Below are 18604 nucleotides of genomic sequence, written 5' to 3' on the forward strand. Positions count from 1 at the left end.
TGCTACTGTATCCTTCGTACGTCTGTCCCTCCGAATGCAAAATGCTAGCGTGTTATTTTCCCTCCCCATCAACGACAAGACCCTTACAAGAGCGCACGATCTGTATTCACATACGGAAGTGTCGAAACCAGCCCTTTAGTGTTGCTCGTGAAATGTTATGACATGTGCATCCACTCATGCGTGCACACACACACTCACTCGCATGTACTCCTACAATACATTGCATTTTCTTCCTGATTGCACAATTTTTTCGAGGCACTGGTTATTACAAAAAAAAACGTTTCGCTCGAGTGATGTCATGTACTCGGCACCCACAGACGTTATTTCCTCGCTCAAAGCCCAACCACGAAGCTCGGCGACACTGCAATTGCAAGGTTTGGGAGTTCACATCCCTGGTTCCGGGTTGACTCGGCGCATCACCTCTCTGGGGTTGATAAAGCGAATACCACTTTGGTGAAAAAAGTGTAAAGCGTTTGTCCCAGGGATAGACTTGCCCTCGGCAGAGGAGTGTGTCATTTCCAGCTTTGACTCGGGACTGTAAACGGGAGATAAACAATGCCTCAATGGTTTTTGGAGCAGGTAAATTACATCGGTCATTCTTCACCGATGACTCTAGCTGGGGCTATGATCCGATGACTTAAGTAATCGGATTATTCTACCGATCATTAGATCGATTATTGGACTCATCTGAGCACAGAGACATTGCGAGGAGAATTTGTTTTTGTTTTTACCACCTGCTCCCAAGTGTGCCGCTGGACGGGAGGTTATGGGTGGAGCATGGGTACGTCATCAGCATCACTATCGACGTCGGCGTAACACATGGTGTGGCTCGTAGGGCGATTCCTGCATTTGGGAAACGAAATATAAACCGAAATATAATCTATATATATCAAAGTCAAAAATTGTTTGTTTGTGGGTTTGTTTGTGGGTTTGTGTTTGTTCGCGCGCTTGCGAACGATTTGCCTCTCCAACGGTGGGATTTACGTAAAAAAATAGCCAGGTACCAAGCCGTAAGCCCCGCGGTGAGCAAGCGCTATTCCTTTTTCATTTCTGTCAACTTTAAATTTTTTAATTAGCAATTTAGTCCGATTTTTGTGCGCTTATCGGTTTTATCTATTTATGACGCGTGCACGACCATACCAACTCACGTGCCTTTGGTTGAGGGGACGACCCATGCCAAGTCGCACGTCTTCGGTGGGAGTGAGGGGGACATTTTCTTTCGCGTTAAGAATGCTATAAAAATACACTAAACGCTGACGTTAATTCTTCACTGTGTGATGTCCCCCCCACCTCGATGCGTGCTGTTATTACTACTATACACTCGCTAGATGCTACCACTATAGGCCGAAGATATTACTGCAGAACGACCGGGGAGATGGTGGCTAGGGGGGGCGGGGGGTCAGGGGTAATAGCCCAGCCCCAGCCTGTCAAGGTGCCACCTCGGTCGGCTGGACAATTTAGGCGAGGCCGGAGATTCTGCACAGGACTAGGCCTCACCACGCCACTGTCAGGTGAATACTTTGTGCTATAGAGTTGATAAATACTGCTATAGAGTCAGCATGTACTACTATAGTGATAGCAGGTACCACCACAGTCGGTATGCACTGCTGTAATCATAGCAGGTACCACCACAGTATGCACCGTTGTAATCATAGCAGGTACCACCACAGTCAGTACGCACTGCTGTTAGATTTTTCAGAGTAGTTTTGAAATATTTTTAAGACCCAGGCAACGCCGGGTACTTCCCACTAGTGTCCTTATAAATCTCAACGTTCATCCTACAGAGTCCCATTACAAACAAGAAACAAACAAACATAATATGCCCGTATTGAAATGGCTGTACGGCGTATGGACCTGAAAACTACATCTCCCTTTACAAAAATACGGGGTAAACCGTGTGGGTCGACAGGTATGCGATCTTGACTATGGACCTACATTGACAAAAACCAGTGTGTGTGTGTACGAGTAAAATCTTTGAATTGTGGAGTGTATTTTTTGCGAACGCATTTAACAATACAACACATTGCTTTCAACATTTGAGCCATGCGTGAGTTTTCTTTAAGAGGATAACATTTTAAGAATTCATGTTGAAACTTTTTTTTTCTTATTCAAAACTTGTTTCAGTTAATAATAATAAAAATTCTGTAATTATTAATAACTTCTTAAAGAGGTATTTCTCAGTTGTAATCCTAGGCAAGCACAGTATATATAGTTGCACAGTATTTCGTACGCTGTGGTAACAAGAACGGGTTAAAGGTTACATGCCGCTGCTGTTATACTTAATTTTAAAACGAGATAAGACAATACGGACGAACCATCAGGGCAAACAAACACACAACCGGAGAAGACTGGCATCCCGTTGGGTCGAAGTAAAATGAATTGCCAGTAGAGAGAAAAAAACAATCGCAACCAAGAGAAACGAGAAAAACGTGTTTGGTAACCTGCAACATCGAATTTGCGTAAAGGGAAGACTCGCTCGTATATTAAGGCAGCAGCAGTTTCAGGGTGACGGGTCTGACTGACATTCAACTGGCCTGGTAAGTCGTGTTGTACATATATTTCATATGCATGTGACGTCTCTTTTGTTTCCTTAAGTATATGCGCATTGTTTTAATTTACGCAAAAATATGTAGACTCGGCTTCGTGAATCATTATTGGTCACTCTCAGTGTTAAAAGAAACATGAAATTATGAAGCTTAGCCGTCGAATCTGAAAAATTCGGAAAAAACTAAATTTCTCACCCCATAGCTGTCAACCCATACGGTTTACCCCCTATTCTTGTACAGGGCAATTGCGTTTTCAGGTCCATACGGCATTTAGCAGTTTCAATACGAGCAAAAAAAAATATGTTTGTGTTTCTCCCTTGTGATTGGACTTTGTAGGATGAACGTTGAGATTTATAAGGGCACAGGGTGACCAATAATGTAATAAGGTAGGCACTGAAAAGGGGTTGACAGGTTACGTCACATTTGACGATGGCATGTTATTTTGAATGTTTACATTTCACTGCCCTAACAGGGGGGATACTGATTAAGGTCACTTTAAATGTCGTGGTGTCGGTCGCCGCTCTACTTGACTCACAACGTTAAAGTTAATTCGTTCATACCCCAGTTGAGAAGTCAACTCGGCTCATCGTCCCTCTGGGATCGATCAACCATGTTGACTCAGGCCGATGAGAGCTGCCCTGAGCGTGTTTTAATCATCTTGATAACTTCACACTTTTGGGCGTGTTTATGCGACACAACTTAAAGCGATATGCCTGTAAGAGATGACTGGACTATTGGTTGCGGATGCACCGAGTGTATGTTTGTATGTATGTTTGTATGTTGAATTTCCATCGCCCCGTACGTAGCCAACCATGCTTATCGGATGTGCGGGTGTGAGAGTTTGTGTGAACATTTACTGTGTCGATGCAAACGCTGACGTTGTTTAGAGGCCAAATACTGGAGCAAGCAACTTTAAATAATTATTTCTGTCTAAAACTGATTTTGTAAATACAATGCTTACTGTAAACCTTTTTCCAACAACAAAAACCGTTCAGAACATGCTCTGAACAATTTAACCTGATAAAAAAATATATTAAATCTACTCTGCAACACCTCAAACGTTGATCGAAAATTGAGGTCAGAAATAAATTCCGTGCCATACCCCACTCTCCTTGGTATTGCATTCCCCTTTATCTGTTATCTTTGCATAACATCGTATCAACATCATAACATCGTATTAACATCATATCATCATATCAACATCATAATACCATGACATCAACCCACTGCTGTTGAATGTCGCACTTTAATATTTAGAAAACTCTCACTCAGCAGCATCATTCACATCCAGACGTTTATTTTTAAAGTATTTCTGTAAACTTCTTGTCTTACCATTTAAACTACGTGCTTGTTTAAAATATATATGTAGTTTTACATTCATGGACCAGATATTGACGGGCATGTGATACACTAATATTCCAAAGTGACACATTTTTCGTACAGTTTTTACTCATAACTATCCACGAAAGCTTACTCAGCGATAGCGGCAATGTTTTATTTTATTCGTCTGTGGAACAATTCCAGTTTCGTCCTGCATTTTCTGATGCAGAGCGCTGCATTTTTATTATACACTTTCACTCCACATGGAGAACCCCCCCTTCTCAATAATAATCATGAGCAGGTGATGTCACTCCACATCGAACAGCCTCCCTCATGAATAATCATGAACAGGTGACGTCCTCCAAATGGACACCCTCCCCCATTAAAAAAAGAAAGCGGGTGACGTCACCACATGGGGGGGGGGGCGAGGCGCCTCCTCCCCCCTCCTCAGCATCAACTTATAACCCTCACTACAAAGGCAGAACCCTCACGTCACGCGATCTCCGTAATACTATTGAGACATAGAAGTTAAAAGGACGTCATGATGAACAAGGGATTATCATTATTACGCTTGTTTGCCCACGAAAGGCTGAGTCTCGTGACCCTATTTCAGGAGGTTCCTACCGAGTTTTTTGCACAAGGAGGGAGCGATGTTTGAATTTGTAAGGCCGCGGTTTTACCGCGGCCTTACAAATTCCACACGAATGGATGCAATGAATATCATGTCGCGGTCTGCTTTTCACTTGCAAGTTTTAGATTTACTGCAATACACCCATCCTTCGACGGGCAAAAGGCTAGTATAATATACTGATGCTAAGACCTACGTGCCAACGTTGCTGCAATGGTCAGTTCTCACCAGATCCTTATCGTTTACCTGTAATATAACACCACTTGAATGATAATAGTTTCCATCCTTTGTTCACGACTATTGTCACTGCCCTGCCTAGTGGAAACTGGTTTTCGTTTTCCAAGGAACCGGGTGCTTCAAACCAGATTTGAAACTCACTTTTGTGGACACGACATACTGGTTTGTTTGAACAGGACATTTGTTTTAAACAACGGAGGACTGAGCACGCAACAACTCACTGAAATTTCGATTTAAAGCTTTCGTGACTGCAGGGATTCATCTTCTTGGTTCTTTCGGTAAAGTCACGTAGAAGGGAAGTAATACTAATTATTACTTCCCTTCGTCTGTGACTTTACCGAAAGAACCAAGAAGAACTCACTGAACCATACACCCACATTAGCCAAGGTCATATCGAATTTTTTGACCTTCAAATAAAAAAAAAACTTTACTTATATCGCACAATTCGTGCAAAGAATTGAATAGAAAGTGCTTTACATGCCTAAATGAAGGGACTGGGGTAATGTAAACAACAATAAGAATAATACATGTAAAAAAATACATACATAATGAACTTCTTGGACTAAGGCAGTTTAACATTACCTGTGGCAATGCTAAGCAATGCTTATTATCCCAGTTCAATTATACTGGAAACATGACAGCTAAATAAAGTTGCTTAGTACCCTGAGAAAGGTTGTTTTTTAAGTGCGCTTCATCAATGTTAATTATTATTATAGTTGTTTAACACAGTTGCGTGAAAAACCACACGTTGTACAATAACAGGCAGATTTTGTGTAGATAAGACGGGGTCCTTCCTATCTCAATACAGGTTTAAGCACCGCTTGGAAACCTTCAAAAAAATGTGCATTCCAAAAGCAGACGTGACATTCTGGTGGCTCGCGCCAAGATCGGGTTACTGAACCAACCATTTCTGGTGGCTCGCGCCAAGATCGGGTTACTGAGCCAGCCACCTCTGGTGGCTCACACCACAATCGTGTTACTGAGCCAGCCACCACTGCGATTTTACATTGATAAACCGCAAATAGGATTCCCCCACCTTGAAAACCTCTCCACGATGACCCCGCTATGACCTTAGGCGGAGTTTGACTTCTACATTTGGGGGGTGGGCAGGGGTTCGCTTTGTCTCTCACATTAGGAATTGCGGGTGCATATAATTGATTTAAACGTGTTTTTATCTTAATCGTAAGCTAGTGAAAATACATTAATAAAGGTGTCCAGTTTTGGAGGGGCGTTACCCCGTGCCCCGCCCGCAAACTCTGCACATGCCAAAGACTCTTGTTATCTCCAAGGGAGCTGGAGTGTCTATGTAAACTCCTATTACACCAAACCTCTATTACCATTATCCAGGAATGTCCAGTTTTTTTCCCATCCTACATTGTGGAATGGCTTCCTATTACAGTAATACCCCAATTTACGTCTCTCCCCACTTTTAACGTCGGTTCGCAAATACGTCGTCACTTTATGATTAACACTACCACCCGATTAGCGTCGTCTCAACCCACACACTAACGTCGCTGACGGCACCGTCTGTCCTTTCTCGTTATCCGTCGCCTCCCAGGCTTGAACCTCCACCACCCACGACTACTACATAAATCCCTTAGATTTTACGTCGTTTCGATATTCGTCGTCGCGCCTTTCAGGAGCGCATCTCCCCGGCATATACCGGGGTTTATTACTCTATCTAAATAGTTTTTTTTCGCAGATGAGTGGAGGCACGTGGCAAATTCTTCCGACTATGTATGATTATCCTCAATCTCTTTTTGCGGATAAGTGGAATACATTTGCGGATAACATCACCGATAATAAATTAAGCCACGTTCATCTTCCACACCATCGTGGTATAGGGAGTTTGATTGTACTTGTATGTGTTGTAGGTTTTGCTCTCAATCCATTCTACGTGTACTGAAGGTAGAAATGTTACATGTGCATCGCTGGACTCAGCACAATGGTACAAATCGTGTCGAATGCAGTGAAACATATCCTTGCCTCACCGATAAAGAAGACCCTTCCTTCCATGGGATTGGCTCTGCGTGTAATCTGCATACATTTCAGAGCTCTGAGAATGAAAGTATCACTGTCAATTTTGAAATTGCAGACGCGGGTGGGAAACTGCAACCTGATACGATTTTCACCTCAGGTCACTTAGAGGGATCTAAGAGGTAGTGCTATATTATCTGCTTCTGTGGGATATTCTCCAATGCAAGGGGTCGCGCTGCTCTGCCAGAGGACTGATGGGTTCTTCACGTCATGACTTGATGCCGATGGTAATACTATCGGGATAACAATGGGGGAATATTACAAAATAAACAGTGTCCCTCCTACAAAAAATGCAAAGTTGTACAATTGTACCGATATTCATGAAAATTTCATGCTGGTCCCTATTATGGTAATGTAGAATTACAGCTACTGTGGACTGCCCAACAGGCCTCAGCACCTCATTGCTTACTTTATTAGGGATTTCGCGTGATTTATTTTCCATGAAAACCATTGTTGTTTAGCTCTAACATTGTGACAAATAAAACATACCCTCCTGCTGCTTGCAATCGCATTTTATTTTATTTGTTTACAAAGTCAGATAAGGCTCACGACATACAGACTGGATTTTGAAAAAGAAAATAAGTTTTGAGTTATTTTTGTATTATTATTAAAACGTGTTCTAATTTATTAACACGTGCTCATCTTTTTCAGTAAAACAGAGTAAAACTGATCAAGATATGGGGTTCCTTGGAAGCCTCCTTGTGGTGGCTCTTCTATGTCAAGGTAAGCTAACAGATAACTCCACCATGGATGGCAATCACCCCGACTCTTACAACCGAATACCAGGGGTTCCCTCGGTTAACGATATTAACTGGTTCCACAAAAAACATCGTTTAACTGAAATTATCATTTAATCGAATCTAGGAAATGCATGTTAAAGGTGCTTCATTTATTCCAAGACAATCTGAAGTTGACCTTTTTCACCCTAAAAACACAGTTTAGAATGTTTAAACAGACAAATTTAATAAATAAAAGTGAAATTAAAATTTTAAAGCATTAATATGAACGTATATACATAATGAATAAGTATAACTTAAAACGGTGCATGGGAAAAAAATTATCCACAAATTTATTCAATTGGAATTATGGGTGGCAAACATCGCTCCCTCCTTGTGCAAAAAACTCGGTAGGAACCTCCTGAAATAGGGTCACGAGACTCAGCCTTTCGTGGGCAAACAAGCGTAATAATGATAATAATACTATTGTAGTAGTAGGAGGCAACACGTATTTATTTAACAATAACGTGAACACACGGGGTCCCTAACATGAAGGGGTAATAGCCCTTTCTACCCGACGACCTGAGGAGGTAAAGCCTCCGAGCTAACATGCCCTCGTCACTGGGACCACCTAATCTTAGCCCTCTGGCTAACGGGACCTAGGGGAGGCTGACCCGACCCAGCCAAGGTCCTCGGGTCTTGACCACTGACCCACTCAGACCCGGCCCTGATAAGGACGTCGGGTCCGGGGATCTTCAGGGTCCTAGTCTTCAGGCGAGCTCTTCGGTCTTCAGCTTGATGCTGACTGCCAGAGCCGCTCTGGGGTCCGGCTTTTATGGGGCTCCCAGGATCACTCCGCCCCTGGCCACGCCCACTCTCTGGAACCTTCCGGAGGGACCTAGATTGTTGCGCAATCCCCCAGCGCCCACTGGGGGCCTGGGGTGTCCACCTCCGGTTCCTAACCGCCCCCCAGATTGCCTGACCTGCCAGTCCTACTTGGTACAGACCAGACCCGCTATTGCCCCCTGTTGGGCCCTGACTGGAGGTACATATTTTCCCGTAGTGGTGACGGTGCATTACGCCTGACAATTACCCACCACACTATTATTATTCTTCTTGGTTCTTTCAGTAAAGTCACGTAGAAGGGAAGTAATAAAATAATAAAAATAAAACATAATAAAATAATTCTCACGACGTTTCGGCCACAACACAAGCAGCCGTCCTCAGGTGAAGACCAGGTCTGTCGAGGCGACAGCATCTAAATCAAACACCACCACGCTTGGAGCGTCTATTTAAGCTGGGTTGGAAGGGGGGGAAAATGCGCCTTGAGAAAATAATCTGCATATCAAGAGGAATTTAGCATATTCATGGGAATGCAAGAATGCGACTAGTGCTACTTGTGAAATGCGTAGGAGGTGGACAGGGGGTTTTCAAAGTCATGTTATGCCCATGCATTATGCAGGATTAGCAGCATCAAAGGGAAAGGGGTAGGGGCAGCATCAATAAAGGGAAGGAATGTTAATAGTATGCAGCTGCAGGTAACCAAACAACCACGTAAAAAGCTAAAGTATAAACTACATAGTATCATCAGTATGCTAAATATCAGAGGTGTGGACTCGAGTCATGTGACTTGGACTCGAGTCAGACTCGAGTCATGAATTTGATGACTTCAGACTCGACTTGGACTTGCATAACAATTACTTTGTCCCACCTCTGAGGTGTGGACTCGAGTCATGTGACTTGGACTCGAGTCAGACTCGAGTCATGAATTTGATGACTTCAGACTCGACTTGGACTTGCATAACAATGACTTTGTCCCACCTCTGCTAAATATACTCTCAATAAGCTGAGCTACTAACCGTAAGTAATACATTACAATTTTAGGTCGCAAAAAATATAATATGCTTCCAGCTAAACTTTTTCCTTACATCACACGGGTCTATCCCGTACTATATGCTGCCATAGACAAACCCAACATTAAATTATATACTGTATTACTATACACTACCCTATGTCTTAGAATAATACATAGTGTAATATTACACTATGTATTATTGTACCCACCCAACTGTATACCACACTGCTGTATATTCACTATACAATTACGATACTATATATTACCTTATATATTGTATTAAACATTACACTTTTATACCATTTATTATTATACAATATGCTATACACTATACCATTGACCGTCGCGTGAAAGGTACTAAGAGGAAGCAACGAAATATGTCAATGGGAGAGTGGTGGTAGGAAGCTTGCAGCGGAGCAAAGGATCCATTCCCTGCGGAGAATACAAGATATATAGTCAATGTCAGTGAGTGGAACGCGGTCTGAAAGTCACCGTAAACGTGGACACAATCAGTTAAGATCCGAAATGGTTTATTACGTCCTTCCATTGATTGCTAAGCCGGAATCCATCTTCTCGGTTGAAATTGTCTCTGTGTTTGTATATGTGGATCGCCTCATGAACAAATCTCTCATGGTAGCCAGATGGCTTGCAGAGAACCTCTGTCTTGGAGAAGTCAATATCATGTGAACCCACTGAATTGTAACAGTGATCTGCCACGGCTGAGGTGTTTGTCCTACCGGGTTTCAAGTCTGCTTTATGTTCACGGATGCGGTCCGAGACATGTCGTTTGGTTTCTCCAATGTAACTGCTACCACAGAGGCAACTTAGTTTGTAGACGCCAGGGTACTGTATGTCTGGAACCACATCTTTTACAGACGGGACCAGATCACGGATTTTATGTACTGTGTTGAATCGGACCTGGATCTTGTGTTTAATCAGGATTTTGGAGATCTTTTTTGTGACCCCAGCAATGTAGGGTAAGGTGATGGTCTTGAGAGGCCCCTCAACAGGATCCTTCTTAGTACCTTTCACGCGACGGTCAATGGTATAGTGTATAGCATATTGTATAATAATAAATAGAATTAAAGTGTAATGTTTAATACAATGTATAAGGTAATATATAGTATCGTAATTGTATAGTGAATATACAGCAGTGTAATATTACACTATGTATTATTCTAAGACATAGGGTAGTGTATAGTAATACAGTATACAATTTAATGTTGGGTTTGTCTATGGCAGCATATAGTACGGGATAGACCCGTGTAATGTAAGGAAAAAGTTTAAAAAGTTTAGCTGGAAGCATATTATATTTTTTGCGACCTAGAATTGTAATGTATTACTTACGGTTAGTAGCTCAGCTTATTGAGAGTATATTTAGCATACTGATGATACTATGTAGTTTATACTTTAGTTTTTATGTGGTTGTTTGGTTACTGCAGCTGGATACTATTAACATTCCTTCCCTTTATTGATGCTGCCCCTACCCCCTCCCTTTGATGCTGCTAATCCTGCATAATGCATGGGCATAATATGACTTTGAAACCCCCCCGCCACCTCCTACGCATTTCACAAGTAGCACTAGTCGTATTCTTGCATTTCCCATGAATATGCTAAATTCCTCTTGATATGCAGATTATTTTGTCAAGGCGCATTTCCCCCCCTTCCAACCCAGCTTAAATAGACGCTCCAAGCGTGGTGGTGTTTCATTTAGACGCTGTCGCCTCGACAGACCTGGTCTTCACCTGAGGACGGCTGCTTGTGTTGTGGCCGAAACATCGTGAGAATTATTTTATTATGTTTTATTTTTATTATTTTATTACTTCCCTTCTACGTGACTTTACCGAAAGAACCAAGAAGATGAATCCCTGCAGTCACGAAAGCTTTAAATCGAAATTTAACTATTATTATTATTATTTTCAGACAGAGTTTGACTTCTATATTTGGCGGGGGGGGGGGGGGTTCGCTTTGTTCCTCATATTCGGAATCGCGAGTGCATATAATCAATTAATTTGTAATCTTTATTATAAACTACTGAAAATAAATTTATAAAAGTGTCCAGTTTGGGGCATTGCCTTTTCCTCCCACGATAATTGTGGTTAGTATTTGTAAGAGCGGCAGTGATGTGCGTTTCTGTGTTCATTGTTTTGTTTGCTTTTTCTAGTATACAAGACATCAGCTACAATCAGCACAACCATAACACCACCATCACGACCTGGATCATCTGGTAAACTGAAGCAAGATTAACAATGTGAATTACATTTCAAAAATGGCAGAATGTACATGCATAATGTTGCATGTGTAGTGACTGACTCAGAGGCACTCTGTTTATTAACAGCCTTAATAGTTCACATTTAGTAACTACAGCTCCCAGTCAGGACAGCTGGCAGACTGCCTTACTGACGACGCCAAAATGGTGAAGACGGTGACGAAGACTCCAGCAGCACGACGGGATCCCACTCCAAACGACAGCCCCGAGCTTCTGCTCGGGCCCCCCCCCCCTTCTTTTATCCTAAACAGCGTGGCCTCGCTTCGCCCCAGCCATGCCCCCTTTCTAGAACCTACCAGCAAGTTCCCAAGCTTCCCCCACATACCCCTTCTGTAACCTTTCCCCTACATCACTCTCCCTGGTCTATCACGTGACTTGCTGTCAGTCAGGGCTGCTATAACTGCAGATCCCTTTCCTGCCAGCAACAAGCGCTATGCTGCTAAGTGACCGATTCTATGTCACTACACATGAATAATGTACATAAATTATGTACGTTGATTAAATTTGAATGACCCAACCAAGAATAGAGATATTCATTGTAATGATGACATCACATTCACCCCCTCAATTTAAGACCGAAAAGGAGGATGATTTCCCCACAATTCTGGCTGTCGCCTGATGAGGCTGGTTGGTGTAATTACCGGCAAGACGTCGTACTCGAATTATAAATGTTGTGGGTTTACTCTCCAACACACCGGTGTGCTAAACTAGTAACTAATTGGAATGTTTTGTTTGCGTGACAAATGTTACTAATTGGCTGTGTCGGGTGGTGGCGGGTTTAACGACACGTTAATTTTTACGCAATCTATCCCAAAAAGATCAAAATTATGGATACATTTCTTACACAATACAGTGAAACTCGTCTGATCCAAGTCTTCTAAATCCCGACTGATAAACATTCGAGGTGCCCCCCACGGTCTGCTAAAACTAAATTCCACAGCGCCAAGATTCACGTTAGGGGAAAATGTTTTGCCGTGAGCGTGATGAGTTGCAATGGCGAGATGTTCCTCGTTTGCGACACGAAGCCGCCATCGCGTGAGTAGCTGAGACAATGGCTTACCACTGCATCACCTCTCCACCCAGATGTCACAACACGGTACGAGAAGGCGCACCTCAACTTGTGACCTCACCGCTGGGCGGCGTAGTGGGGAGATGTTAGCTACCTCACCTGGTATCCAGGAGGTCGTGGGTTCGATCCCTACCCTGACGCCTGCTGTATATTTGGAGTTTGCTTGTCTCTCTCGCCGTGGTCGTGTGGATTTTTCTCCGGGTCCTCCGGGTTTTCCCTCCACATTTAGAGACATGTGTTTAGAGTATTTGGCTGCTATATATGTGCACGTGATAAGCCACTTGGTTGACCTATATCATTTGTGATGGCCAGTTTGCTTCTGAAAAAGAGCTATACAGCTCCGTGGGCCTTTCCTTGTCAAATACAACTTTTTTTTAAGTTTTGTTTAGTAGCAATGAAACGATACCGTAAGTACAGGTATCCCGCGATTTATGAAAGGGATGTGTTCTTCAGAAAACACACGTAAAATTTGAAATGGTTTTTCCCATTAATAAAAAAAATAGATGTGTTTCTTACGCATGTCCAAAATATAGACCTATATCACTTTAGACAATACAAAAATTGTACGGCGGTTGAACTTACGACTCTGTCTGAACAGTCGAATGTTCGTAAGTAGAGGATTCCTTGTTATTTAATTCTAAACATTAAGGGATGTGTTTTGGACAGTCAATTTAACGCTACTCCTAACCTACAAATATATCACTTCGCAATGAAAAGATTTTTAAAAATAAAGAACATAAATACGAAAACGATTGAATAACAATTAATTTTTTTAAAATAATTTACCTTTTGAGGGAACTCACCAAAAGCTCCTAATGTGTTGTGGACGATGATGCCGCAGCCTCCCGGGTGGCTTCTTGTTCGATAATCTCACGGCGCCCTTGGCCGGAGTGAAATTTCGTAACAACGTGGAAAATTCGATTTCGTTAATCGAAAAGCGTCCGTAATATTTAAATTGCCTGAAAGCCAAATTTTATAAAGCAAACGTTCGTAAATCGATGGATACCTAGGTCATCTAGAATACACCTGCATTAGCTTCACAAGGCTTCACATAGGGGACACATGCCTCTATCTGGCTTAAAGTCTGTCAATACCATTTATTTTCTTACTGGTTACTTTACCAACCTTGCAATAACGGAATATCTCGGTCAGGATATTCCGTTAACAATAATTAAGTCTTTATTAATGAACGGCAAGTGCAACCACAAGTGACAAAGCCTTCCAGAAGGCCGCACCTCCACGGTGCAGTCTAACATGGCGCGCGAATGTACATTCCCTCACAATGTACACCTCAAGCGTTTAATTTCATAATCTGCGGGCGAGTTAACTCTCCACAAACCCCCTTACCCCACCGTCGTCTTAATCAGATATGCCTGGCCACAACCTGACGTTCGCTACCACGACCTACCCCGGATTGAATTACACCATGAGCGGCATGTGGCGGCCTTCGTTCAACATGACGGCGTCTCCGTTCAACATGACAACGTCTCCGTTCAACATGACGGCGTCTCAGAGCAGCTGCGGCCAAGCCCTGAACATGTCGATCGGCCAATTCATGTACTCCTACTACATGACGGAAACGTGCAGCTGGGAAATCTCAGTGCCGCGAGGAATGGTGGTGACCATCAACTTCCAAATGTAAGTCTTTTTTGTTGTTGTGCTTGATAACATCGTAAATATCTCCTCTTTAGTATGGGTAGACAGTTCGGGCAAATACTGGTTGCAAGTGTAAGACAACTTACATTTGTCAACTTGCTAAAGTAGGTGCAGGCGTTTTCTTGCCAGCATTTCTTTAGTCGGTGAAGGCGGAGCTATGGTGTGAGATGGGCGTGAGCTGTGCGCTGCTGTTGTTCGTGTTTTTCATTGTTATTAAAGCATTTGTTACCAGACCATCCTGGGTGCGATCATCACACACACCACAAAAATGTATAAGGTGCCAAATTAGAAATTAGACTCGACAAGTAACGAATAAGAGTAGTGTGGCGCAGAGGGAGAGATAGCACAGCTCTGCCATCTGCCTGGTCACGTAAGTCGACATTGTTCACATTCATTCCATTTCTGGTGATGTTTGTTTGCTCCTGGGTTGTTAAAAGTTTTGATCCGCTCAGTCCTTAATTTTTCGTATTTGTTTAGGAGGTTACGCACAATACAATTCTCACTGATGAGTTGTTTTTCTTACATTTAAACTTCAATATAGGCCACGTAAGTACTTTAGCTCACTTTAGGTTTGTGGCAGAGATTTAAGATAATTGTAATCAGCATACAATTGTTGCGTGGTAAATGACGACGCTGAGCCAGATCTTCAAGGGCTTGCGCCGGTTTATTAACAAAGAAAGTAGTTAACCGCCAGGGATAGGTGTCCTACACTCGGTCCTTCCCTTGGACCATTAGCTCTCTCTACTGCTAGCCTACTGGCTGTCTCTTCACCTTCCGTAACTAAAGCAAGCTTCTACAGACTTCTTGAGCTCTACCCCTGGCTGTCTCTTCAGCTCCCCTCAACCGCTCTCTATCCCGGACTCCCCCAACGACCCGGTTTTTGTCACGAGGCCCCCCTTAAGTACCTCGAGGTTACATGACATCATCGCACCTCACAGCGCGAATGACGTCACGTCCCCATATTACTTCTCTACATTACCCCCACCCCCCCGTGAAAAAAAAATCAGCCGACCCGGCTGTGAATGATACGAAAGTGGAGCCCTGTTAACCCGAAGAGGAGACAACAACGGATAACAAAAACATTAGGGCAGCACGACAATAAGGAAGGCCATCATCACGTGGAGCAACGGGCCAAATATGACGGTGACGGCTGGAGGCCGATGACAACGGTCCCAATAGCCATCATCGGAACCGAGCGCCCCTTGAACGCATGTGAGTTGCAGGTCCACTCCCACATGCGTCATCGGTCATAGGGACAGGCAACGCGCCAGCTGGCGACTGGCTCGACGTCGGGGCCTCCACAGGAAGAGGCGTCACCTCAGGAGCTACTAGTGGGGGCTCTGTAGGCGCACACACAGGGCGAACATTGTTCTCAACATCAAGACCCGTAGGCCCAGTGCGTCGGACACATCAATCACCAGCCACTCAGGAAGTGGGGATGAATCAAGGAGGCTATGTGGTACATATCTTCTCAGGCGCAACGGGTGTACGATCCATTGCCGGCGACCAAAATGAATGCAAATACATTGTGGGCGTCGCACCTCCACGACCTCTACAGGGCCCTGCCAAAGGCGGTGCAATTTAGGGGACGTGCCAACAGGTACTTGGGGGCCGTAGAGCCACGCTTTCTGCTCCTTTTCCCACGGATGTTTCGGCAGGTGCTCGTTAGTCACCTGCCGGCTGGCCGAATTGTCCACAGCCACCTGCCGTGCCTCGCGCAGCCGGTCAAGTGTGGCCTTCATTGGAGCGGCCATTGCGGACTCATTCCTCGAGGATCCCAGGTCCATCTGTACCTGAATCGAGGGTTCCGGATTTCGGCCATGTATTAGATAGAAGGGCGAGAATTCCGTTGAGGCATGAGGGGCCAGCCTGTACGCAGACAGGACCCCCGGAATGAACAGATCCCAGTCCGACTGGGACGTGCTCACCTGGTGGCAAAGCATAGATGTGAGGGTGCGGTTTAACCATTCAACCATCTCATCGGACTGAGGGTGATAGGGCGATGTATGAATTTTCTTGGTGGCAAGGAGGTCACAGACCTCCTTAAGCAGTCGTGAAGAAAAATGTCGGCCCTGGTCCGTTAATAGTTGTTCTGGCGCACCCTTGTCCAACACGTAACCCTGCACAAAGGCCTCGGTGATGGACGAGGTCGACTGGTCTGGCAAGGGCCATGCCATAGGCCAGCGCGTGAGGTACTCGACCACAACTAAGAGATATTTGTGTCCCCGTTGGGACGTCAGATAGGGGCCCAAAATGTCAAGTGCCACGAGCTCATTTACACGAGCAACCCAGATGGACTGCAGCGGGGCCCGATCATAGCCAACCGGGGCCTTCCGCCGTGCACAATCATGGCAACCTTTCAAAAACAGTGCCACGTCACTCTCCACACCTGGCCAGTAGTAGTCCCGTTTAAGGATCAACAAGTTATTTTCACAACCAAGGTGCATAAGTCTCTCGTGAATGACACGAGTCAATTTTCCTCGCAGGCTAGTGGGTACAACCATGCAATAGCGATCCAATTCGGTATCCCAACACATGAGGAGGCCGTCATGCACAGCAACAACCAGGCCCGTCGACGGAGCTGAGCCCCGGGCGTTTAGCCCAACAAGGCGTCGTAACCGCAGCAGAGAGGAATCCCCCATCTGCAAGTTGGACCAGACATCTCGGGTGAGACCCAGGCCAAAGTCCATAGGCAAAGCCATACCCAGAGGAGGACCGCTTCGGCCAATGCAACCAACTGGGCCACGGTGTCAACCGGGGTCCTGCAGCGACTGGAACCCAGGGTGTATGCGCGCCCGCCCTCCGTAGGCAGTCTGGACAGGCCATCAGCGTTTCCATGCTGTGCCCCCTTCCTGTGGATGATATCGAAGGAATATTTCTGCAGCACCTCAAGCCAGTGGGACAGCTGACCCAAGTGCTGATTTATCCGCAGGGAATATTGCAGGCCCGCATGGTCAGTTCGATCGATAAACCGCCTGCCATACAAATAGGACCTATATAGCTGTACAAAAAATACAATGGCCAGCAGCTCACTCCGGGTCACACAATACCGCTGCTCAGCGGGGGACAACACGCGACTGCCGTATGCGACGACCCTTTCCACCCCGTCGACCACCTGAGCCAGGACAGCCCCAATGCCTGAGTCAATGGCGTCAGTGTCGAGGATGAAGAACTTAGAAAAGTTAGGGTACCCCAAGGGTGACGCATGCACCAAGGATGCGCGAAGCGCAACAAAGGCCGCTTTCTCCTCTACACCCCAACGAAATTGTCGTCCCTTTGCGGATAGTGCATGCAGTGGCTTCGCTATAGTCGCAAAATTGCACACAAAGCGACGATACTATGAGGCGAAACCGACGAAGCTGCGCACCTCGGTGACAGATGTGGGAGTCGGCCATGACCGGACACAAGCTGTCTTCTCCAGATCTGTGGCGACTCCTGATGCACTAACAATGTGGCCCAAATATTTCACCGATGGTTGCAAGAAATGACACTTCTGCGGTTTGAATTTCAAGCCCGTAGCACATACTTTGACGAACACAGCCTCAAGACACTGCAAGTGCTCATGAAACATATGGCTGAAAACAATAATATCGTCCAAGTAAATCAAACAAGATTCCCACTGCAGCTCTGCCAAGACCATCTCCATGAGACATTGGAAGGTGGCCAGGGCCGAATGGAGGCCCATAGGAAGTTGATTTAATTGGAACAGCCCCTGGGAACACTGTCTTTGGTCTAGAGGCCCCGTGCAGTGGCAATTGCCAGAAGCCCGAGAGCAAATCTAAGGTGGAAAAGAACCGCGCACCCAAGAGGGCGTCGAGAGAATAATCCATGCGGGGTAATGGATATGCATCAGCCACCGAAATCTTGTTTAAGTTCCGAAAATCGACGCAGAACCGGAGACTCCCATCCCGTTACTTGACTAGCACAATGGGACACCCCAGTGGCTAGTGGATGGGGAGATAATGTCCGCTGCCAACATCTTGTCGACGGCAAAGCGGAAAAAGGGGTCGCGGCTCTCTGATACAGCTAATCAGGGCGCCTACCAACCTGGTCATTCATGAAAATAATTAGAGGGGGACAACAAGATGCCCATCACTGGGGAGTGCAAATGCAGGGGTCTGCGCAGTCTGAGGGGTACCAGAATCTGTGACCCTCGTGGAATGGTCACGGACTCCTTAGCCAAGGCCCGCACACTGGCGGCAATGGGAGACAAGACAGTGGGAGACTGCAAGAAGTGCAGGCGTCGGCCCAATGGCATCTCCACACAGCCT

At 44.9% G+C, this 18604-nt stretch overlaps 1 protein-coding gene across 5 annotated transcripts in view; it reads left to right on the forward strand.

Moving 5' to 3' along the window:
- Window positions 1-2419: 2419 nt before the first annotated feature.
- The window catches only part of LOC133351212 (cubilin-like), a 212696-nt gene continuing 196511 nt past the window's right edge, over window positions 2420-18604 (forward strand). For 3 of the 5 annotated variants that reach the window (XM_061566298.1, XM_061566321.1, XM_061566306.1), the window contains exons 1-4: window positions 2420-2537; window positions 7420-7491; window positions 11504-11566; window positions 14045-14315. In XM_061566298.1, coding sequence (XP_061422282.1) covers window positions 7446-7491; window positions 11504-11566; window positions 14045-14315 — 380 coding nt within the window. In that variant the 5' untranslated portion in view covers window positions 2420-2537; window positions 7420-7445. The remainder of the gene's footprint in view (window positions 2538-7419; window positions 7492-11503; window positions 11567-14044; window positions 14316-18604) is intronic. The other 2 variants (XM_061566291.1, XM_061566315.1) reach the window with 1 other exon arrangement.

This window comes from Lethenteron reissneri, chromosome 5 (assembly GCF_015708825.2).
Source record: "Lethenteron reissneri isolate LAM-NWPU_2019-01 chromosome 5, ASM1570882v1, whole genome shotgun sequence".
Taxonomy (NCBI): Eukaryota; Metazoa; Chordata; class Hyperoartia; order Petromyzontiformes; family Petromyzontidae; genus Lethenteron; species Lethenteron reissneri.